We start from the raw sequence: 24620 nt of genomic DNA on the forward strand, positions 1-24620 counted from the left end.
TTAAAAACAACCTATGGACAGCATTTTTATCATGTATCTGTTCAGGTGACTGACTGTGACGCTTGGACATTTTTTTCCTGATTTTAAAAACTTTATTTAATTGTTTTCAAGCCTTCAGCTTCCTGAGGCAGCTCCCTGCCTTCAGGGAGCTTTCGTTCAGCGCTTGCCCGTGCTTATGTCAATGCCTGCCTTCTTCCCACCCCTGCCCCCGGCAGCGCTGAGCATTTCAGCGCATACTTGATGCCAATCCGTAAATTGGCCAGCCAGCGTGAAATCACGGGTCGGGGGGCCAATCGTGGGCAGTCTGTTTCCTGGCCAATCCCGGGCCTGCCGATCTTGCCCGCCCCCCAAGCTAAAAATCCTACCCAGGATTTCCGATCCTGATTGGAAGATCGGACCAGTGTCCCTTGCTGCACGTTTCCAGCAATTTCTGGATTTATTTCAGTATTTCAGGGGTTGATGTTAACTTTTGATACCAGTTGAAAATGGACAGGAAAGTGGTAGCACGTAATACAGGTCAAACATCCTTTATCCGTGTATCCAAAAAAACTGAACACATCCAAATGTTTTTTTGAACGGCTGTACAGTTAAATTGTTTTTTAATAAAGCAATGTAATATTATATTCCAGGTCTAATAAGTGTTAACAGGTAAGAAGTAGGGTGTGAGAGTGTTGGCCGATGGAGAAACGACCTAGTATTTGTAGACTAGCTAGCCTAGGCTTAAGCTATTGCAATATAAGTAGGCCTAGGCCTGCCTTATATATGATAGCTCTGAAAACTGAAAATATCTGAATACCAAAACACAATTGGCCCCAAAGGTTTTGGATAAAGGGTGCTTGACCTGTAGTCTCATAATGAAGGATAGCAGTATCCTTGAGTTGGCACCATGGGCTGCACTAAATAACAGAAAATGAATTGAAAGCTGCAACTGTCGGCATTAATTTATGATCAGCCATTTACTTGTCTCCTGAATTAATTTATATCTTGCCAGTGCAAGGCCAGCTTTCAATGGAGCCCTAATATGACTTTGTGCTGTCACAATAATATTGTTGAATACGTTTTTTTTAACCTTCTCTGACCCGCCCGGGACCTTTTAAATATTTGGTTTAGTTGTACCATTGCCCCGGACAACAGCACTTAAAATCTTTAGGGCATTTCACTGTACGGATTTCTCTGGTTGCCGTAGATAAGCATTTGAAATCTAAATGCTAGGAACTGCTGTCTTCAAAATAATGTTTACACAAAGAGGAATGACGTTTTGCCTACATCCTCTGGCTGGTTCTCGAATATTCATTCCATGATTCCTCGAACACTGAATTATCTTAATGCAGTCAAGTATCTAAGCCAATATTATACAACCAATGCATACATCCTGTGATGTTTTAAGATTACGTCAGGTTGGATTTACAGTACTGGGGCCATGACAATTAAAAACTGAATTTCTGTGATTCATTTGAGTTCACTTATGACGGTGGATTTTTAATTGCTTCTGAGTTGGTGAGGATTAAAATACAATTTTAAATAAAGATAGAAACCCATAACTTTAAACTTCATACAAAAGTTTTAATAAAACAGTGTTTGTTTTGAAGTATTGTAGATTCTCTATTCACATTAAGTTTTTGCTCTGTATTTCCTCTAACATAGTTGGTGTCATGGGGGGTGGATTTTCTGGAGCCTGCAAGAGCGGGAAACGTGGCGTGGCGTGCCGGGTGACTGAATTAGCTGGGAGCCAAAATTCCAATTTCCCAACGGCGGGTTTAGATGCAGAGATGAATTCAGCAACGTGTTTGTGGGTGTGTCGGGCCTCATGCTGTCCTGTGGCGGGTTTCCACTTGTAATCAATTTGTATGCCACGAACACTCATCAACGTAAAGCATTTTTAATTACATATTACCTTCAAGGTAAGTCAGTGGCGCATGAGAACACCCAGTTCATGTTTTGTTTGGAGGTGACATGCACCAATCAGCTTTATGCAGTTGTGTCTGAGATCAGTGCTTTTCCTCATTGAACTCTGCAGCACAAGGGAGGGGAGCAGGAGAATGGCAGCTTGCATGCGGGCTTGGGACTGGCAAGGGTGAGTCGGTGGTGGTGGGGGGGCGGTGGTGGGTGATGTGCAATGGGGTCAGGAACATGGAGGAGTGGAAGAGGGAGGTGTTTGGCATCCTGGATGTGGTGGGGATGGTGGGAACTGTCAGTCAAAGTAAGAAAATGAGGAGCCTAAAGGGCGGTGCCAGTACTGTCCACATGTGGGTCCATCTCAAGGTGTTGGCTGGCAGGGTCCTTACAGGACTTTGAGTTCACCTACAACATTTCAATTATCCCCACTGAGAGTGATCTTGGAGCCAGTGGCATAGTGGTATTGTCATTGGACTGGTATTCCAGAGACCCAGGGGAATGCTCTGGGGACCTGGGTTCGAATCCCACCATGGCAGATGATGGAATTTGAATTCAACAAAAATCTGGAATTATAAATCTGATGATGACCATGAGAAGCCATTGCCAATTGTCGTAAAAACCCAGTTATTGTAAAATTCACTGATGTCCTTTAGGGAAGGAAATCTGCCATCCTTACCTGGTCTGGCCTACATGTGACTCCAGGCCCACAGCAATGTGGTTGACTCTTCAATGCCCTCAGAATGACAATTAGGGGTGGGCAATAAATGCTGGCCTAGCCAGCGACGCCCACTTCCAATGCAGCTGAGCCTGCAAGTTCTGCCGTTCAGCTCTCCGATTGAGCTGGTCTCAACAAATAACGATGAATAAAGTGAAACAATGTGATGCAAAATTTAAATCTGAAAAGCACCCATGCCACCTTAGTGCTCTCAATCAGTCTTATGTTAATGGTAATGGAGTTGGGCAGGGAAGTTGGCCAGGAGGCCCTTTTATAACTCGCCCGTAGCTGCTGCATTGTCAGCTGACGGCAGGTTTCACTACTGTAAAGCTTCCTCTGCTGTGTGATCGCATGTATCTCCCATGCACACTGCCAGCACTTCAGATTTTAATTGTAATGGCGTGGGAACCAGCAAAAAGAGAGTGAAAGTGGCGTCGACTTCCTGGTCTGCTGCCAGGAACGGAACGCCACAGATACAATTTTGCCCATTGTACTTATTACAACAAGCTGATTTTTGAGATTAGTCTCACCAGTTTCTGCAGGTCTTCGCTTTTGATTTATTTCTAGCTTTTGTTTCCATTTGAGCTTTTGTTTCACGTGGTCAAGTTTGCTAAATTAATATTCCTATCTCTCTCCCACTTGTTCGCTTTGCTCCTCTCCTCGGCACACTTTAATACAGCTCAGCTGTCACTGTCGTCAGTCAGTCCCTCGAAACGAGAAATGATGTCTGCCAGGCTTCATGATTTGTATGTCCTTCATGTATGTCCTCAGGTGACTCAGCAGGCCAATCTTGGAGCCAGAGGTATTTGGGCAGAGAGGACAAGAATTGCCCTGAGGCTCTCAAGCCAGGTTTCTGTTTCTCTCCTTCCACTTTTGCTGCTCTCTCTGCAGTAGTTTATGCGGTCAGTTTCCCACTGTGTTGCAGCCTGTTGGGTGAGGCACTGCCACATGGCCCGGTTTACGGTAAGTTCATCCCATGCACTGATTTCGATTCCTCCCCTTTTCACTGAGGCCTTCAGAATGTCTGTAAAATGTTTTCTCTGTCCTCCTTGCGATCGGGTGCCATCTTTAAGTTGTGAAAAGAGGATCTGTTTCAGAAACCAATGTTTTGGCATGCCAATGCAGTGTCCAGACTAGCGAAACGGATTTCACATGGTCAATGTTGGAGGAATTGGCTTCGGTGAGGATGCTGGAGCTTGTTCCCCTGTCTTTCCACTTGACTTGTAGTATCCTGCAAAGACATTCCTGATGGAAATTCTCCAGCGCCTGGAGGTGCCTTTGATAAGTGACCCATGTCTCAATGCCATGTAGTAGGCTGGTGACAACAACAGCGCTGTAGACTAAAGGCTTTGTCCTGTTATAGAGATCTCTTTGTTGTCAAAGACATGGTTGGAAGGCTTTACTGGCACACTTGATTTTGTGCTGGATCTCTCTCTTGGTGGTGACCTTTTTGAGAAAGGTAGCTGCCAAGATATGTGAAGTTTTCAATGACTTCCAAAGTCTCCCCACCTTTTAGTCTTTTAGTAATAGCTGAAGATGTAGGTACTTGTCTGGGGGAGGGCTGATAGAGGATTTTGGTCTGGCTGATGTTGAGCGAGAGACCAACCTTTTTTTTTGCAGAGTTGAGGAGGTTGAGGGTGGTCTGAATATCGCTTGCAGGGTGGGCCACAATTGCACAGTTATTAGCATATTAAGTTGTGAATATGCTGGGGGGTCACCTTAGGCTTGACCCTCAGCCTGTTGAAGTTGAAAAGCTTCCCGTTGAGTCAAAATTCAATCATGACTTCTTGTAGAAGTTGGTCACGAATGAGTTCCATGAGAAGCCACAGGCACGATCTTCTTCACTTGATAAATCCAAGAAAAGTATCTGGAAAAACGCAAAGAACTCTGCATTTCCTTTATTGATCTATCAAAGACCTTTGACTCTCATCGACCGTGAAGCCCTTTGGAAAGTCCACCAAAGCCTCGGATGTTTAGCAAAATTTGTTACTATCCTGCAACTCCTGCATCGCGGTATAACAGCAACCGTCCTTTGACCGAGCCCTTTCGTAGCCGGACAGGTGTCAAGCAAGGCTGTGTGATTGTGCCAACCTTCTTCACTATCTACAGTTCAGCATGTCAACATTGTCAAAAGGGGAATTTATATTCCATGGATCCCTGAACCTGCCCCAACTGAACTATTCACAGAGCTGTGTGGTTATTTAGGAATTTCCAAATTTACTGCCATGGACTGGAGCAGACAACTTTACGGGAAATATTTGTATCCTGCTCTGCCTTTGGTGTTGCTAGCTGGGATTTTACATGGAACAAGATATTTGTAAGTCAATGAGGGATTTTCATAAAATGCAGATGAGTACTAAATGATGGGTCAGTTTGATATGATAATACAGCTATTTTATTAAGGTGGGACACCCTCTTTTTTTGGTCCTTTCATTTTTATAAAAGGTTTGCTGGATTAAAACAGCTGCAAATATAGAGGTGGTTATATCAATCCTTACAGATATGCTACTTCCAAAGCAGATGAGAAAATAATCCAACCTTCACCTGGCAATTCAGGCGCAAACATTTTGACAGTATTTACAAGTTAATCCAAGGATCAGTTTGCATCATTTTAGGAGAGTGCACTCCAGGCATAAAGAGAGAGAGAGCCATTATTGGCAAGGGTAGGGTAGCAGACCAACCTGCACAAAACCTAACCCTCAGTCCTACTCTCTGGAAATTCCTCTCTAAATCTCTCTGTCTTTCCACCTGCCCATCCTCCTTCCAAAAACCTCTTAAAACCCATCCCTATATTAAAAATAGCAAGCTATTGTTGCTTCTACACGAGGATTGATACATGTAAGTTGTCGTAGCTATCTCTCTCAAAACTGCAGATTTCTCCCAATCCTGACAAATAAATGCTGCTGGAACAATGGCCAAACGAAATTGTCCTCCTGATGTGGACGAAAAATCATGTGATGATCCACATTCCTGGTGGGCAAAGTTCTACAAGGAGTACAGTTCTGAAGAGTTACGCAAATATCTCTTGAGTATTTTGGTTGGACTGAATTATATTCAAAGAAAATGCCTTTCTGTGAAATAACTGGTTAACTTTTTCATTGATTTGGATTAAATTTGCAGAAGTTAAATGCTCAGAACTTTAAAAAAAAATTGAAATGAACTGTGTGCTGTTTACTGTAACTAGAGCAATTATTAATAGCTGCTTTGGAGGAAGGCCATTTATAGCATGTTCTTGTTAATTATAGCCTTGAGTTTTACTGATCCAGGTAAACAATTAGGAGTCAAAGGCAGGTCTGCCAGTATATGAACAGAGAAAAAACATGAGTTATGCTTTGGATAGAGTTCCTTCACCAAAATTAAAGAAGGCAGTAAGCAAACCTCTTCTAGATTGAGCAAAACAAGGTGGAAGGTGAGAAAAGTACATCAAGAAAAGTTCACGGGTTAGATGTGCTAAATACTAGTAATTGCTCCAGATTGGAGCAGACGAGGGCATATGACAGCACGCGGTGAAGGAAGTAGATTGTTTGAAGTGGTAAATACAGTGGACTGAAGAGCTATGATTATCATGAAGATTTAGGTCAGGAAGAGATCCAAAAGAGAGATGAATGCCAAACTGATCCCCATGAGCTGTTCTTTAAAAAAAAAAGCAAGCATCCTTGCATTTATATAGCATTTTTCCTGACCTCAGGACAGCCAAAACACTTTACAGCTCATGCACTATTGAAATTGGCATCACATCCACAAACATTCACTCGCTCCATTACCAATGCACAGTAGCAGCAGCGTGTACCGTCTACAAGTTGCACTGCAGGAATTCACCAAGGCTGCTTTGACAGCATCTTCTAAACCCTTGACCACTACCATCTAGAAGGACAAGGGCAGCAGACACATGGGAACAACACCACCTGGAAGTTCCATTCCAAGTCACTCACCATCCTGACTTGGAAATATATCGCCGTACCTTCACTGTCGCTGAGTCAAAATCCTGGAACTCCTTTCCTAACAGCACTGTGGGTGTACCTACACCACATGGACTGCAGCGGTTCAAGAAGGCAGCTCACCACCACCTTCTCAAGGGCAATTAGGGACGGGCCAATAAATGCTGGTCCAGCCAGCGAAGCCCACATCCTGTGAATGAATTAAAAAAAATGTAATCTAGTAAGTTCTCCTACATTTATATTATTCTGTGACTTCTTCTGTAATAGGCTTACTGTGGAGTGGAGAGGCTGGATAATATTTAACAATTTCTATGTTGTCCTTTGCAATTTAAAAAAATCAGAGTGCAGACCTGTTAACAGGCGCTGTGTCGGCACATTTTGCTTACGTCATGATATTATCTAACCCTGCAACACAAGCATGTAGATGCTGATCGTGATCAGAGCATTTAGAACCCTACGGAGGAAACTGTAGTTCTGACATTCCATACACTTGTCTCTGAACTTGAGTTTTAGCAGGAAATCCTGTCGATCCATCCATGTAGCGTGTGTGTGTGTGCCCACTGGGTACATGTCATGTACAGCATTGTATGTGGACAATAATGACAGATATGGGGCTGGATTTTCATGTTGGGCTCGGGGAATGAGAGTTGGGCCATTTCCTGGATTTGGAAACCTGAGATCATACCTGCCTTATTTTCATCTCCTGGAGACATGAGCAGGCAGGGTTTTGATTTCACAGTTCATTTCATTCTGGAAATAGCTGTAACTCAGGAATTGGAAGAGAGGGAGGAACTCGGGGAAAATTACAATCACTAGTGAAGTGGTATTGAGCAAATTGTTGGAGCTGCGGGCTGACAAATCCCCAGGTCCGGATGGACTTCACCCTAAGGTCTTGAAAGAAGTGGCTAGTGAGATAGTTGATGCATTGGTTTTAATTTTCCAAAATTCTCTTGATTTGGGGAAGGTTCCATTAGATTGGAAAATAGGAAATGTAACTCATTTATTCAAAAAGGGAGGGAGACAGAAAGCAGGAAACTATTGGCCAGTTAGCTTAACATCATAGGGAAAATGTTAGAAGCTATTATTAAAGATGTTCTAGCAGGGCACTTAGAAAAATTCATCAATCAGGCAGAGTCAACATGGTTTTGTAAAAGGGAAATCACGTTTAACCAATTTATTGGAGTTCTTTGAAGGAGTCACGGATAAAGGGGAACCGATGGATGTACTGTATTTAGATTTCCAGAAGCCATTTGATAAAGTGCAGAAAATAAAAGCTCATGGGTAGGGGGTAACATATTGGTATTGATAGAAGATTGTCTAGCTAACAGGAAGCAGAAATGGGTCTTTTTCTCGTTGGCAGGATGTGACGAATGGTGTGCCACAGGGATCAGTGCTGAGGCCTCAACTTTTTACAATTTATATAAATGACTTGGATGAAGGGACCGAAGGAATGGTTGTCAAATTTGCTGATGACACAAAGATAGGTGGGAAAGTAAATTGCGAAGAGGACTTAAGGAGGCTACAAAGTGACATAGATAGGTTAAGTGAATGGGCAAAGATCTGGCAAATGGAGTATAATGTGGACAAATGTGAAATTGTTCATTTTGGCAGGAAGAATAAAAAAGAAGCTTATTATCTAAATGGTGAGAGATTGCAGAGTTCTGAGATTCAGAGGGATCTGGGTGTCCTAGTGCATGAATCACAGAAGGTTAGTATGCAGGTACAGCAGGTAATTAGGAAAGATAATATGTTATTGTCAAGGGAATTGATTCATAAGTAGGGAGGTTATGCTTCAGTTGTACAGGGCATTGGTAAGACCACATCTGGAGTATTGTATACAATATTGGTGGTCTTATTTAAAGAAAGATGTAAATGCGTTAGAAGCAGTTCAGAGAAAGTTTACTAGACTAATACCAGGAATGGGTGGGTTGTCTTGTGAAGAAAGACTGGACAGGTTAGGCTTGTATCCCCTGGAATTTAGAAAAGTAGGAAGTGATTTAATTGAAACCTTTCAGATCCTGAGGGGCTTTGACAGGGTGGATGTGGAGAGGATGTTTCCTCTTGTGGAAGAATCTTGAACCAGGGGTCACGGTTTAAAAATAAGGGTCACTCATTTAAGACAAAGATGAGGAAATTTTTTTCTCAGAGTTGAGTCTTTGGAGCTCTCTTCCTCTAAAGGTGGTGGAAGCAGAGTCTTTGAATATTTTTAAGGCAGGGCTAGATAGATTCTTGATTAACAAGGGGATGAAAGGTTATCGGGGGTAGGCAGGAATGTGGGGTTGAGGTTACATTCAGATCAGCCATGATCTTATTGAATAGTGGAGCAAGCTCAAGGAGCTGAGTAGCTTACTCCTACACTTAATTCTTATATTTGTACGTTTGTATGACTCCTAGAGCAGTGTCAGAGGACTATGGGTGCTGAGGTGTGCAGGTTAGAAGGCCCACTTTAGTTCGCTACAACATCAGCCCAGCTCTCCCAACATCGTTCTTATGCCCTTTAATCCTCACCCTTCACCTCCTACACGCTCCCATGCCCGGTCCATGCCCATTCATATTCCCCATGCATCCTCCATGTCATTTCATATTCCCCATTCCTCCATGTATCTTCAATAGCTACTCATCCAGTATCCATTATGTACAGTCCTCAGGAGCCATGTAATAGCAATTGGAAATCTTTTGAAATGGGCTTGAAAAAAGTGCACCTCTAACAATCTAATAGAGCCAATAGTCAAAAACACAACCAATCATATTGAAAAAAACTCCTGACCCAATGGAAAAAGTTAAATCCCATCATGTGATCATTCAGTTGTAAAAACAAGCAAGTATCTGTGCGGTAACCACCTCAGGGAGAGAATCCTTTAATAACCTCTTAAAACTATCAATTAAACTGTGTACACAATCCCCTGCTGAAATAAGTGGTTCTGAGCTGTTGAAACCCAGCTCAACATTCATAGAAACATAGAAAATAGGAGCAGGAGTAGGCCATTCGGCCCTTTGAACCTGCTTTGCCATTCACTATGATCATGGCTGATCATCCAACTCAATAGCCTGCTCCCGCTTTCTCCCCATATCCTTTGATCCCTTTTGCCCCAAGAGCTATATCTAACTCTTTCTTGAAAACATACAATGTTTTGGCCTCAACTACTTACTGTGGTAGCGAATTCCACAGGCTCACCACTCTCTGGGTGAAGAAACTTCTCCTAATCTCAGTCCTAAATGGTCTACCCCATATCCTCAGACTGTGACCCCGGTTCTGGATTCCCCCACCATCGGGAACATCCTTCCTGCATCTGTCTAGTTCTCTTAGAATTTTATAGGTTTCTATGAGATTCCCCCCTCATTTTTCTGAACTCCAGCGAATATAATCCTAACCGACTCAATCTCTCCTCATATGTCAGTCCCGCCATCCCAGGAATCAGTCAGGTAAACCTTCGCTGCACTCCCTCTATAGCAAGTACATCCTTCCTCAGATAAGGAGACCAAAGCTGCACACACTATTCCAGGTGTGGTCTCACCAAGGCCCTGTATAATTGCAGCAAGACATTCCTGCTCCTGTACTTGAATCCTCTCGCTATGAAGGCCAACATACCATTTGCTTTCTTTACCGCCTGCTGCACCTGCATGCTTACCTTCAGTAACTGGTGTACAAGGACACCCAGGGCTCGTTGCACATTCCCCTCTCTCAATTTATAGCCATTCAGATAATAATCTGCCTTCCTGTTTTTGCTACCAAAGTGGATAACCTCACATTTATCCACATTATACTGCATCTGCCATGCATTTGCCCATTACTCAGCTTGTCCAAATCACGCTGAAGCATCTCTGCATCCTCCTGCCCAGCTTTGTGTTATCTGCAAATTTGGAGATATTACATTTAGTTCCCTCATCTAAATCATTAATATATATTGTGAATAGCTGGGGTCCCAGCACCGATCCCTGCGGTACCGCACTACCTGCCATTCGGAAAAAGACCCTTTTATTCCTACTCTCTGTTTCCTGTCTGCCAACCAGTTTTCTATCCATCTCAATACACTACCCGCAATCCCATGCGCTTCAATTTTACTCACCAATCTCATATGTGGGACATTGTCGAAAGCCTTCTGAAAGTCCGAATAAACCACATCCACTGGCTCCCCCTCATCAGCTCTACTAGTTACATTCTCGAAAAATTCCAGTAGATTTGTCAAGCATGATTTCCCTTTCGTAAATCCATCGCTAACTCTGTCTGATTCTGCCACTGTTTTCCAAGTGCTCAGCTATTAAATCTTTTACAATGGACTCTAGAATTTTCCCCACTACTGACATCAGGCTGACTGGTCTATAATCCCCTGTTTTCTCTCTACCTCCCTTTTTAACTAGTGGGGTTACATGAGCTACCCTCCAATCTGTAGGAACTGTTCCAGAGTCCATAGAATCTCGGAAGATGACCACCAATGCATCCACTATTTCTAGGGCCACTTCCTTAAGCACTCTGGGATGTAGATTATCAGGCCCTGGGGATTTATTGGCCTTCAATCCCATCAATTTCTCCAACACCATTTCCCTACCAATACTGATTTCTTTCAGTTCCTCCCTCTCACTAAACCCTGTGTTCCCCAACATTTCTGGTATGTTATTTGTGTCCTCCTTTGTGAAGACAGAACCAAAGTATGTTCCTTTATTGCATGCATCTCTAATTACCTGTTTATTGCCATTCCCAACATCACCACTACAGTTTGGGGGTCTATATTACAACCCCCACTAACATTTTTTGCCCCTTAGTGTTGATCAGTTCTATGCATACAGATTCCACAGATCGTCTGAGCTAATGTCTTTCCTCACTATTGTTTTAATTTCATCTTTAACCAGCAATGCAGCTCCACCGCCTTTTCCTTTTTGTCTGTCCATCCTAAATACTGAATACCCCTGGATGTTCATTTCCCATCCCTGGTCACCCTGCAGCCATGTCTCCGTAATCCAGACTATATCATACCTGTTTACATTTATTTGTGCGGTTAATTCATCCACTTTATTGCGAATGCTCCTCGCGTTAAGGCACAAAGCCTTAAGGCTTGTTTTTTTAACATTACTTATCCCGTTCCCACTATTTTTCACTGAGGCCCTGTTTGATTCTTGCACTTGATTTCTCTGCCTATCACTTTTCTTATTCCCCTTTCTGTCTTTTGTTCTTGTCCTTGATTCCCCTTCCTCTGACTCCTTGCATAGGTTCCCACCCCCCTGCCATTTTAGTTTAAACCCTCCCCAGCCACTAGCAAATATTCCCCCCTAGGACATCAGTCCCGGTCCTGCCCAGGTGTAACCCGTCCGGTTTGTACTGGTCCCACCTCCCCCAGAATCGGTCCCAATGTCTCAGGAACCTGAAACCCTCCCCCTCACACCATCCCTTCAGCCAAGTATTCAGCCGATATATCCTGTTATTTCTACTCTGACAAGCATGTGGCACTGGTAGTAATCCTGAGACCACTACCTTTGAAGTCCTACTTTTCAACTTACTTCCTAACTCCCTATATTCTGCTTTTAGGACCTCATCCCTTTTTTTACCTAAGTCGTTTGTACCAATGTGTACCACGGCCACTGACTGTTCACCCTCCCCCTTCAGAATGTCCTGTAGCTGCTCTGAGACATTCTTGACCCTAGCAGCAGGAAGGCAACATATCATCCTGGAGTCTCGTTTGTGGCCACAGAAACGCCTATCCATTCCCCTTACAATTGAATCCCCTATAACTATTGCATTTCCACACTTTTTACTCCTCCCCTGTGCAGCAGAGCCAACCGTGGTACAATGAATTTGGCTGTTCCTGTTTTCCCGAGGGGCCATTCCCCTCAACAGTGTCCAAAGTGGTATATCTGTTTTGCAGGGGAATAGCCACAGGAGATTCCTGCGCTGCCTGCCTAGTCCTCTTGCTCTCCATGGTGGTCACCCATTGCCTTCCTGCCTGTGGACTCTTAGCCTGCGGTGTGACCACCTCTGTATACGTGCTATCCACAATACTCCCTGCCTCGCGGATGCTCCACAGTGTCCCCAGCCGCCACTCCAGCTCCAAAACCCGGGCTTCTAGGAACTGCAGCTGGGGCACTTCCCGCACACATGCTGGACCTGGGCACTGGAAATGTTCCTGGCTTCCCACATAGAGCAGGAGGAGCGCACCACAGCTTTGAGTTTTCCTGCCATGACTTACCCCTTTAAATTAAATTAAACCTTTTGGTAGATACTTAATATCAAATAATGTCAATTACTCTAGGGCCCTTCTTCCCTGCTCCTCGTTGTGACAGAATATAACCCTTACAAACAATGAACCACAAAATAAGACTGTAAAAACTATAAGCGATATAAGTAACAAATACTTACCCGACCGTACTCACAGCACTCAAAGGATCACCTCATTCCCTCCTTACCTCCTCCCTCAGCCACCAAATTCCAACTTACGCACTCTACTGTAGCCCAAAGCAGCACTCATAATGGGCTCAGCTGTCAAAACAAACCCTTGCAACTGCAGGCAATGGAGCCTATTGAAACAGGAAAAACAGATGGCTAGATTCTTTTCTAAACTACGTCAGATGGCCCGTCATTCACAGGTTTCCAGTAGCAGTTAGCTTTTTTTTCCCTCTAAGTGAAAGCTGCAAACCAGTTTTTTTCCAAATTGAAAGCACTGTGGACGTTTAAATCACTTCAGATCAGAACACCACATCTCCCTATAACTGCTTTCTTCAATTTTGAATGTATCATTGCACTTTTCCCAATGGGAAATGTACTCTAATGCATCTCAATACTTACGCAATACTAATCAATGTAATAGTCAACATTCCTTTGCAGGACAGAGCCTTATGATCAATAAGTGCCGTAAAAACACATCTAACTCATAATAAAACATCTAATAATGACACCTGAATTTGTAAAAACATCTAACATTTATCTGTCAGAACTTTCCTCAGCAGGCTTCCCCCAAAGTTCACCAAGCCTTAAACAAGGAGGGTTTTCAGAAACCTTCCAAAAATCACCCGCCATGATGAAAATACTGGGGGACTGGAAGAAGAAATTTTCCCTAGGGCTGTCAATGGTGAGCCTGATGTCAGAGGACATGTATGTGAGGTCGCGACCCAACCCTGACTCAAACCTCTTCCTGACTATGGGAAGACCGTGTGTGCCCATTTATATATCAGAAATATAGATTTACCTTGAAGAAGTAGTTTGGTGATTCCCAACCCCAGTCCTGACTCCAAAAGGACATGAAAATCTGGCCCCTGATGTTGGTCACGTATCTTGAGCTATACTGGAGCGCAGTTTAGTTTTATTTGTTGTGTGACAAAGATGTGCTATATAGAATATAAATTTGTAATGTCATCTGGGTGTACATATGTAATAAATATATATATATATATTATATATATATATATATAACTTTTTGAAAAGAACATTTTGTGGTAAACCAATGACACTGGCCTACAGCAGCTACAAGTTACATTTGTGAAGGCCACAAGCCACTTTATGGAGCCACAGAATCTACGGAGTTCTCAGAGACAATGATTAAGATGAACCCCAGATTGAAACTAGAGAGGTCATTTGACCCAGCTCGTAGGTGCAAAATATACTGGATTTGAACTAGTATACAGAGACAGCCACAGGGGTAATAGGGGCAGTAGCCTTACATCCCCCCTCTCGTCCCCATCCCACTCTCTCTGAAATCTCTCTCAACAAAGTTGAACCCTAGTTGTGATTTGAAGACCCATCGGAAGACCTCATTGCTGCAAACCAGGAGTTCTTAAAGGAGGGTTCCAACTCAACGCCACTGCCTTCAAGAGAAACCAGAATCAATCAGCCACGACACAACTGCAGAACAACTGCTTCAGTGAGAAACCGAAGTATCAGCAGCTGCCGTGGAAAGTGGCTCTCTAACTGTGGACAAGCATTCGGACAATCCAGGAATAATTTATCTGACCCTCCCTTTCTTTTACTTGGTTTTAACATCTGACACTCTGTAAAGTTTTATTTCTTTTTGTGCATGCCTTAGGAAGTTGGGTGTGTATGTTTTATGTTTAGTGAAAAGTTGTGTACATTTTAAAGCTTTTTTGTCAATAATTACTGTATCTTTTCCTGAGTGAGTTTTAGTAATGAAACTAACTCCTTGCTTATTAACTCGAATTTGGCTGGCTAAATTCTTACACTGAACTATACGCAGATAAATATATATTGAATTGGCAATATCGCATTTTTTTATAATTCAAACTCTGTTATAACCAACCCAGGAGTAGGACAAAGAGAAGAGACAGCTCACATCTCCTAACCTATTCAAGGCAAGGTTTGATCAGGGATAGTCAGCATGGCTTTGTCAGAGAGAGGTCATGCCTAACAAATTTGATTGAATTTTTTGAGGAGGTGACCAGGTGTGTAGATGAGGGTAGTGTAGTTGATGTAGTTTGTATGGATTTCAGCAAAGCCTTTGACAAGGTCCCACATGGGAGGCTTATAAAGAAGGCAAATGCACATGGGATACAGGGTAATTTGATAAGGTGGATTCAAAATTAGCTTAGTTGTAGGAAACAGAGGGTGAAGACAGAAGGATGCTTTAATGACTGGAAGCCACTGTCCAGTGGTGTACCACAGGGATCCGTGCTGGGTCCCCTATTATTCGTAATTTATTTAAATGACATAGATGACAATGTGGGGGGTAGGAGTGTAAGTTTGTGGATGACACAAAGATTGGCTGGGTGGTTAATAGTGAGGTTGAGTGTCTTGGGCTACAGGAAGATATAGACGGGATGGTCAAATGGGCAGGTAAGTGGCAGATGGAATTTAACCCTGAAAAGTGTGAGGTGATACATTTTGGAAGGAGTAATTTGACAAGTATTCAATGAACGGCATGACACTAGGAAGTTCTGAGGAACAAAGGGACCTTGACGTCTGTGTCCATAGATCTCTGAAGGCAGAGGGGCATGTTAGTGGGGTGGTGAAAAAGGCATATGGGACACTTGCCTTTATCAATCGAGGCATAGATTACAAAAGTAGGGAGGTCATGTTGGAGTTGTATAGAACCTTGGTGAGGCCACAGCTGGAGTACTGTGTGTAGTTCTGGTTGCCACATTATAGGAAGGATATGATTGCACTGGAGGGGGTGCAGAGGAGATTCATCACGATGTTGCCTGGGATGAAACTTTTAAGTTATGAAGAGAGGTTGGGTAGACTTGGGTTGTTTTTGTTGGAGCAGAGAAGACTGAGGGGCGACCTGATCGAGGTGTACAAGATTATGATGGGCATGGACAGGGTGGATAGGGAGCAGCTATTCCCCTTAGTTGAAGGGTCAGTCATGAGGGGTCACAAATTCAAGGTGAGGGGCAGGAGATTTAGGGGGGATGTGAGGAAGAGATTGTTTACCCAGAGGGTGGTGACGGTCTGGAATGCACTGCCTGGGAGGGTGGTGGAGGCGGGTTGCCTCACATCCTTTTAAAAAGTACCTGGATGAGCACTTGGCATGCCATAAGATTCAAGGCTATGGGCCAAGTGCTGGTAAATGGGATTAGGTAGGTAGGTCAGGTGTTTCTCACGTGTCGGTGCAGACTTGATGGGCCGAAGGGCCTCTTCTGCACTGTATGATTCTGTGATAACAATTGTGGGATGCGGGTAATGTTGGCAAATCCAGAATTATTGCCCATCCTTAGTTCCCCTGAGAAGACAGTGGTATGTATTTTTATATTACTACATACTTTGATAGTGTTCCCACAATGGTACTAGAGAATTGAAGGATATGGAGTCCATGGTAATCAAAGATTGGCAATATCAGGTCAGGATGCTGTGGGGCAGAGGAGAACTTGGTGATGTTCTCACAACATTACTACTGCTTTTTTCTTCAATGGTAGAGGTCAGGGAATAGGGAGGTACAGTTGAAGTAAGCTCGGTGAGTTTTTTGCAATAAATCCTGTAAATAGTACATAGTGAAGCCACAGTATGCTATTGATAGAGGAGTGAATACTTAATATGGTGGCAGGATCACCAACAGGTGAACCGCTCTACCCTAACGTTGTTGAGTTTGCGTATTAATGCATCTACCTATCAGGAGGATAGTAAATACACTCAGCAACTTGTCTTTAAATAGCACTATGAACATAGAAAAACGTGTTCCATATTCTCAGAATCATAGAAGCTTTACAGTGCAGAAGGAGGCCTTTCAGCCCATTGTGTCTGCACTGGCTCGCTGAAAGAGCATTCTGTCTAATCTCATTCCCCTGCCTTATCCCCATGACCTTGCGCATTCTCTCATTTCAGAAAGCAACCCAATTCTCTTTTGAATACCTCGATCAAACCTGCCTCCACCACCCTTTCAGGAAGTTCGTTCCAGACTCCAACCATCCTTTGGGTGAAAAAAAATTTCCTCACCTCACTTCTACTCCTTTTGCCCATTATTTTGAATCTGTGCCTCTAGTTCTTGATGTTCTCTTCAGTGGGATCTGTTTCTCACTATTTACCCTGTCCCATACCCCTCAGGATCTTGAATACCTCGATCAAGTCTCCGCTCAGCCTTCTTTTCTCCAAGGAAAACAGTCCCAACCTCTCCAAACTATCCTCATAGCTACAGTTGTTTAACCCTGGAATCATTTTTCTCACAGAGGTATTAGGAAGAAATGGAATTGCACCAAAAAGACCTATTGGGGTGGATGACCAAAAGTTTGGACAAAGAGGTGTGTTTCAAGAAGGAATGATGGAGGCGTTCAGGGAGGAAATTCCAAAGCTTGAGGTGTAAGTGGCTGAAGGCACAGCTGCCAGTAGTGGGGTGGAGGAAAGGGGAATTCACAAGAGACCAAAATCAGTGGAAAGTTGGATTCTGGGGTGCGGAGTTGGGGGTCCGCGAGTGTGATTGCTATGGGGGTTGGGGCAGGGGGCTTGATGGTTGTAGGATTGGAGGTTACAGAGGTATGAAGCATTGAGGCAATGAAAGGATTAAAATACAAGTATCAGAAATTTTAAAAAGCAAAATACTGCAAATGCTGCAAGTCTGAAAAATTTAAAAATTCTAGAAACATTCAGCAGTTCTGGTAGCATTTGTGGAGAGGGAATCAGTTAACATTTCTGGCTGATGACCTTATTATCATAACTGGAAGAAACTAGGAGTATAAAGGGTTTTAAGCAAGTACGGAGGCAGGGAAAGTGTTGAGGGTGGTCGTGGGTGACAAACAACAAATGGGAAGGCAATGGTAGAGTGGAAGGCAAAAGATTAAATGTTAAAGCAATCGTGTGCAAAGCAAAAGGTTAAGGTTATGGAGTATGTAAAGAAGCAAAAGGTGGATCTGGAGGAGATGTGTATGAGAAAAGTAGAATCATCAGCAGCAGCTACTGTTCAAAAGCAGAAATTAAAGGGGCAGCAATCATGAACTGAATGGTAAGAATTTTGAATTGAAGACATTGACGGACCAGGAGACAATATTGGCTGGCATGGACATGGGTGATGGGTGGGCAGAATTTGGAGTGAGTAGTTTGCCACACTCCTGACTTGAACCTGGAGAATTTGAGGGGCCAGTGAGTGAGTCACTTGTCTCAGAATAAACAGCCTTTGCCCTATTCTTATGGCCACATTTTTGTCACAGAACCTCTATTTAATCATCTGATATTGGTGACCATCAAAATTTCGATGATGGGGTACTCCGTGATAGTAATGCTGTTGAGGATTGCAGGTGGTGATTGGGCTTTCTCTTGTTAGAGGTGGTCATGACACGAGTATTACCTGCCACTTTGTCAGTCCAAACATGGATGGGACGGTGATCAAGTTCTGCTGAGGCGGGGGGGGCTTCTTCATTGTTGAAAGAATTGTGGATGGTGCTGAAAACTATAAAACCATCAGCAAATAGCTCCGTGGCTGAGCTTATGATGAAGCATTCAACCAGTTGCTGTTGGTTGGGCAGAGAACTTGTCTCTGTAGCAATGTTTTGGTGCTGCTGTGATTGGCGTCTGACATCCATGATCATCTTCCTCTTTTGCCAGGTGTGTTTCCTCCAATTAGCGTATTTTTCTTTTGACCCCCTCCTTCCATTTTTCTGAGTTTTAGTGTGGCTCATTGCTTCCATTTTCCATCAAGTACTGACTTGATGTTAAGAGCAGCTACCCTCTTCTCACCTCTGGCATTCAGATGTTGCTTCCATGTTTGAATCGAGACTTTGATTATGTCTGGAACTGAATGTTTCTGGTGGAAATGAGCATCAGTGAATAGGTTATTAATAAATTGGTATCATGATTACATTATTAATGATTCCTTCCATCATTTTACAGATAATTGGGAGTAGACTGAGAGGGGAATAATTGGCTTTATTAGATTTATCATTCATTTGCCAGGTATGACCGATACATGCAATCTTCTATAAATGTCAACTGTAAAAATAACTGGATCAGTTTATCTGGGGTGATGGGGTAGACGCTCAATAAATGAACATTGAGTATAGTGCTCACAACTCAAATGCCATGAGGTATTTGTCTCTGTCACTTGGAATAGGAACTGTTTGCAGTGAAGAACTTAGTTTCTCTTCATAGTTCAACAATTCCTATTCTGTAGTTCACCTTAATCCTAAAATTCCTATTTTGCCATTTTTGGACTAGCTAGCCCTTTCTCCCACTGGAATAAAACCACATATCTATATTTACTCCTTTACCTCAGAATTTCACTCATCCACATTTTTTGTTCAGAAAAGATGATGTCTCCATCAAAGTAAGTGTAAAATGGAAGATCTGGTATCAGCTGTTGGGTGACTTTCAATAATGTTCTATATTAGATTGTGTGAATGTCACACACTGAGGCTTTTCTACATAACTTTCATCATTGTGACATTTGTTAACAAAGGTGAATAGACTGCCATTTTTCATGAAATATTGTCTATTCCAATATGTACAAGCTGCTCTGGTAATGTACATGAGAATAGAGGGATTTCTTCTTCACCAGTTAGTTAGCTTCCACAGTGAACCATTGCTTAAAATTAAAATCAGAACTATTGCTTTTGCTAGTTAATTGTTATTGATATGCCATATTAATTTAAAAGGTATATCTGGCTACAGTTGATAACCATGCTGTCTACGAAGCAAGAGTAGTGGCAAAGCCAGCCAACATTGTTTTGACCAGTTTCTGTGCACGTCAGGTACTTGTGACTATGTTTCAATCTTCAAACTAAACAACTGAGAGATCCACGTCAAACTAGTATCTGTTTGCCTGAAAAAGAATGCACCATATCTCCCTATAGAGACATCTTTGCGTACCCAAACCCAGAGGACTTGCATGCAGATCGACAACACCTGAAGTCTCTGCAGAGTTACTGCTGGCTCTTAACCAGCTTAAAATTGCATGGTTTAACTAGGAGGGGTGAACTCCCTGTTGTTAATACAGCTAAATACACTAACTTTTGGGTCATTGGCTTTCAGGGCTACTGGCATTTGCCTGATAAGAGTTTCAAGCTACCCAAACAGATACAATCAATAAACCAAGCTGGTCATTCAGTCATCAACAACCTCCAGGAGTACTGAAGAGTACTTCACTCATAATTAATTAACGAGTCTACTACAGAGGATTGATTCATTCCAATCTTCCACCACCAGTTGCGCCACTTCTTGTGTCAACCTGTCATTCAGAGACACTTCTTACCTTTCCCCATCCCACTCGGGGGATAGTCACTAGTTCAGCAGAAAGCAACTTTGAGCTTGAGCCTTTGCTGGAGGAGGGCAGGTGCTGGTAATTCCTCTCAGTGATTACCCTTTGTCATGAGGCCAGTCTTTTTACCCAAGAGAGCTAACACCTGTCCATTTCATGCAGAAAATAAACAGCCATAATCTAAAACCATGTTCACCAATACGATTGCAAAGCAAAGGCTGCGTCAAAATAGTCAGAATTTCTTGATTGATTGCTATGCCGCCCTGTTTTAACATGAAGTAATATGGAAAGGAATTGAAGAGCACTTCTGACAGTGGGCTTTGCACAAACTTTGAAGGTCTAACCTATTCCATTAACTCATAAGCAGCAATTACAATAGCACTTAGAGTCCTGAGGAATCTCTGGTGCTTGAGACTTCTCATGTACACACCTCAGAAGGTGCATTCCGCAAACCAAATCCTAGACCCTTTAAACGTATTGCCCAGATAAGGTGAGCCAAGTATCCTTTGATTTTAAAAGCAAAATACTGCAGATGCTGGAATTCTGAAACAAAAACAGAAAATGCTGGAAAAACTCAGCGGGTCTGACAGCTTCTGTGGAGAGAGAAAAAAACAAAGTTAACATTTCAAGTCCTTATGACTCGCAGCATTTTCTGTTTTTGTATATACTTTGATTTTCATTGCAGATGGGCAGCTACTAGGAAATTTTGAATTTTTTTCTGTAAAATGAAGGATGATTTCAGCAGATTTTAAAAGAATAAATCTTTACTTTTCAGAATGGGAGCATCTGATAACATCTGCAAAGGTCGAAGTACATTTATGGAAGAGCTGACAGAGGCAGCTGAGATCATTAAGAAGGCAACATCTCGATCTCTAATCATCTTGGATGAGCTGGGAAGAGGCACAAGTACTCATGACGGTATTGCCATTGCTTATGCTACTCTGGAGCACTTTATTAAGGATGTAAGTATTTTGCATGCAAAAATGAATTCCTAAAAGGCTGAAAATGGGTGTTCAGTTCTAAAGCAATTAGATTAACAATGAAGCTACTAAATTAGTGCTATAAGTGGATCTTGGTGCATCAGTAAGGTCAAACTGCCCTTTTGCTAATGCTCTTTTACTATTTGAATCTACTTTCCAGACTGAATGTTTTTTCTCTCCATTGGCCAGTAGATTGTGTCCATAGAATCATAGAATGGTTACACCACAGATGGAAGCCATTTGGCCTGTCATGACTGTGCTTGCTCTCTGCAAGAGCAACTCATTGGGTTCCACTCCCTTGCCGTTACCCCATGGCCCTGCAGTTCTATTCTCCAGGTTCTTGTCCCAATTCCCTTTTGAAAGCCCCAATTGCATCTGCTTCCACCACACTCTCTGGCAGTGTATTCCAAAACCTTACCACTTGCTGCCTAAAAAGTTTTTCTTCATGTTGCTGTTGGTTCTGCCAATCACCTTAAATTGGTGCCCTTTGGCTTTCGACCCTTTCGCCAATGGGAACCGTTTCTCCTTATCTACTCTTTCTGGACCCCTTATGATTTTGAACACTTCTATCAATCTCCTGTCAATGTTCTCTTATTGAAGGAGAGAAAACCCAGCTTCTGCAGTAACTGAAGTCCCTCATGCCTGGAATGATTTTTGTAAATCTTTTCTGCACCCTCTCTAAAGCCTTCACATCCTTCCTAAAGTGCCTCAAATTGGACACACTATTCCAGTTGAGGCTGAACCTGCCTTTTATAAAGGTTCATCATAACGTCCTGCTTTTGCACTCTAAGCCTCTATTTATAAAACTCAGGATCCCATGTGCTTTTTTAACCACTTTCTCAACCTGCCCTGTCAGCTTCGAGATTTGTGCACACCCCCTTTAGAATTGTGCCCTGTATATTGGCGCTACTCATCCTTCCTACCAAAATCTACCAGTTCACATTTGTCTGCACTTAATTTCGCCTTCCACGTGTCCACCCATTCCACTAGCCTCTCTGTATGTCCTCTTGAAGTCATTGTTCACAGCACTTCAAGTTTTGTGTCATTTGCAAATTTTGAAATTATGCCCTGCATATATTAATGGATTATTAATATATGTCAAGAAAAGCAGCCAACTTTGTATTCACACTGCCACTTTCCTTTTTATTCCATGGATTTCAACTTTCCTGGCAAGTCTGTTTTGTGGCACCTTATTGAAGGCCTTTTGAAATCCATATACACCAAATCAGCCGCATTACACTCATCAACCATCTGTGTTGACACTGGGTGTACCTACACCTGATGAACTGCATTGATTTAAGAAGGTGGCTCACCATCCAAGGACAATTAGGGATGGGCAACAAATGCCAGTGATGCTCACATCACATCAAAAACTCAATCAAGCTAGTTAAACACAATTTGAATAACAAATCCATAATTAATCTGTACTTGTCCAAGTGACTGTTAATTTATCCTTAATTATTGGGTTGCATTATACAGGGCACCATGGGTCCCCAGTTGGCTGTTAATAGACTGGAAGCAGGATTTCTGGCCCTCAGGGACAGGAAGTCTCACCTCAGAGGCTGGCAGACCTCAATGTATCAGTAGCATGAGCAGGAGCGGTGGCCAGTGCTGGTACTGCACTTGGGCAATGAGAAGGCGAGCTGCGATGAATGGGAACTTTGTGTTTAGGGGTCGGTGAGGTGGATGGGGTCTGGAGTTTGAGAGGCTATGGGGACAGGTCAACTGGGGGGGTGGGGGGGTGATGTTTCACCTTTTGGTTTTTGGGGAGGCGGTTGCCTTCAATGGGCCCAGGGGGCTAATTAAGGAGGGACAGCCCTGCCCACTAGCATCCCATGCAGGGAAAACTGCTTGGCCAGCTGCTTAGCGCTTGGCATGGGTCTGTCCCACCACTGGAAATGGCCATTAATTGCTTAAGAGCCTCAATTGGCCCACTGGCAGGTGGGCTGCCCGATGCCACTCCCACCGCTGGTATAATTGTGATGGGACAGGGGTGGGTGAATAGGCAGTGGGGAGACTGCTCACTGGATTTAATGTGTCCTCCCGCCTTCCCCCTTCTCAGTGGGGGAGTGTTAAAGCTCATTGTTTCTAAAAGCCTTCCCACCATTAGGGTTAAACTGACTGGTCTGTAGTTGCAGGATTTATTTTTACACCTTTCATTTTTAAACAAGTGTGTAATGTTTCCAATTCTCCAGACCCTGAGAACCACCCCTGTACCTTAAGGAGGTTTGGAAGACTATGGCCAGTTCCTCTACAATTTCCACCTTTACTTCCGTCAGCATTCTCGGATGCTACCCATCCAGTCCTGATGACTTATCAACTTGAAGTACAGCCCACCTTTCTGAATCCCTTTAATAAAATCAATTTTTAGCCCACCCAGTATCTCAATTACCTTCTCTTTCACTGTGACTTTGGAACATCATCATCCTTGGTAAATGCAGATGCAAAATACTCATTCAATACTTCAACCATGCCCTCTGCCTCCATGTGTTGATTCCCTTTTGGTCCTTAATTTAGCTCGCCTTACTACACTTACTACCATTTTACTATTTTTATGCTTATGGATACTCTGAAGACATAAATTTGGGGTAGAGGAAGACTAATTCTATGACCACAGAATATTTGATGCCTATAGCAGTTGCTAGGAGTGAGTTCGGGCAGGGAAAAAGAGTTCATTTCCCAGCTGTAACATCCTACACTTTGAACACAAATTTCATTCCAAAACTTTTCATGTCAAGTTTCAAAAGTTTTAAAGAAATAAAATTCAAAAAATAAAAAGACTTTGAGAAAGGATTGAACTGTGCTAATTCAAAACAAACAAGAGGCATAAATTGCCTGCTTATTTTGTTAATTTGATAGCAAAATGGCAACTTGTAGTTAAAAATTATTTTTGATCTTATTCTCCAAAGTTATCAAAGTTTTGATCTGTTCATTTTTCCAGCTGCTTTTATGGTCCTCTGCATAGGTTGCATTTTGGCAAAATTTCTTGACTGCTGGCTGAGATCTTGCCTTCCAGCTGAGTAGCATTTGTCAATGAAAATACTGCTCACAGAGAAAGTTTGAACACTAATCATATATTTGGCATAATCACAATCCCTCTACACTTAAGCTCAAAAAAGTGAAAGAGACAGTTTATATATAAAGAATTATAGTATCATGAGTAACAAGGATCTTTGATCTGTAAAGCATGCTTTGCCATTTTGTTAGCTATGGCAGCTCTATCTTTCCCTAAATCCCAAATCCCAGTGACCTTTAATTGCCAAATAAATATTACCCTTGTTTTTAAACAGCTGAATTGATTTTGCACCCATGGCCTTCTGAAGCAGTGCATTCCACATACTCTACCTGCAAAGTTTTACTGTATTTACTTTTAATTAGTTTAGCTCAAATTCTGTAATGCCCCTCCCACTGGATACCTCTACTGGAGCAAAGATTCCTTCCTTACCTGTTCTTGTCAATTCCTTTCTTTTTAAAA

At 42.7% G+C, this 24620-nt stretch overlaps 1 protein-coding gene across 2 annotated transcripts in view; it reads left to right on the forward strand.

Annotated features, from left to right (window-relative positions):
• msh3 (mutS homolog 3 (E. coli)) overlaps window positions 1–24620 on the forward strand; it is a 336423-nt gene that overhangs the window by 246863 nt on the left and 64940 nt on the right. For both annotated transcript variants that reach the window (XM_078564469.1, XM_078564461.1), the window contains exon 21: window positions 20941–21127. In XM_078564469.1, coding sequence (XP_078420595.1) covers window positions 20941–21127 — 187 coding nt within the window. The remainder of the gene's footprint in view (window positions 1–20940; window positions 21128–24620) is intronic.

The sequence above is a fragment of the Cetorhinus maximus genome, chromosome 2, assembly GCF_964194155.1.
Source record: "Cetorhinus maximus chromosome 2, sCetMax3.hap1.1, whole genome shotgun sequence".
In the NCBI taxonomy this organism is placed as follows: Eukaryota; Metazoa; Chordata; class Chondrichthyes; order Lamniformes; family Cetorhinidae; genus Cetorhinus; species Cetorhinus maximus.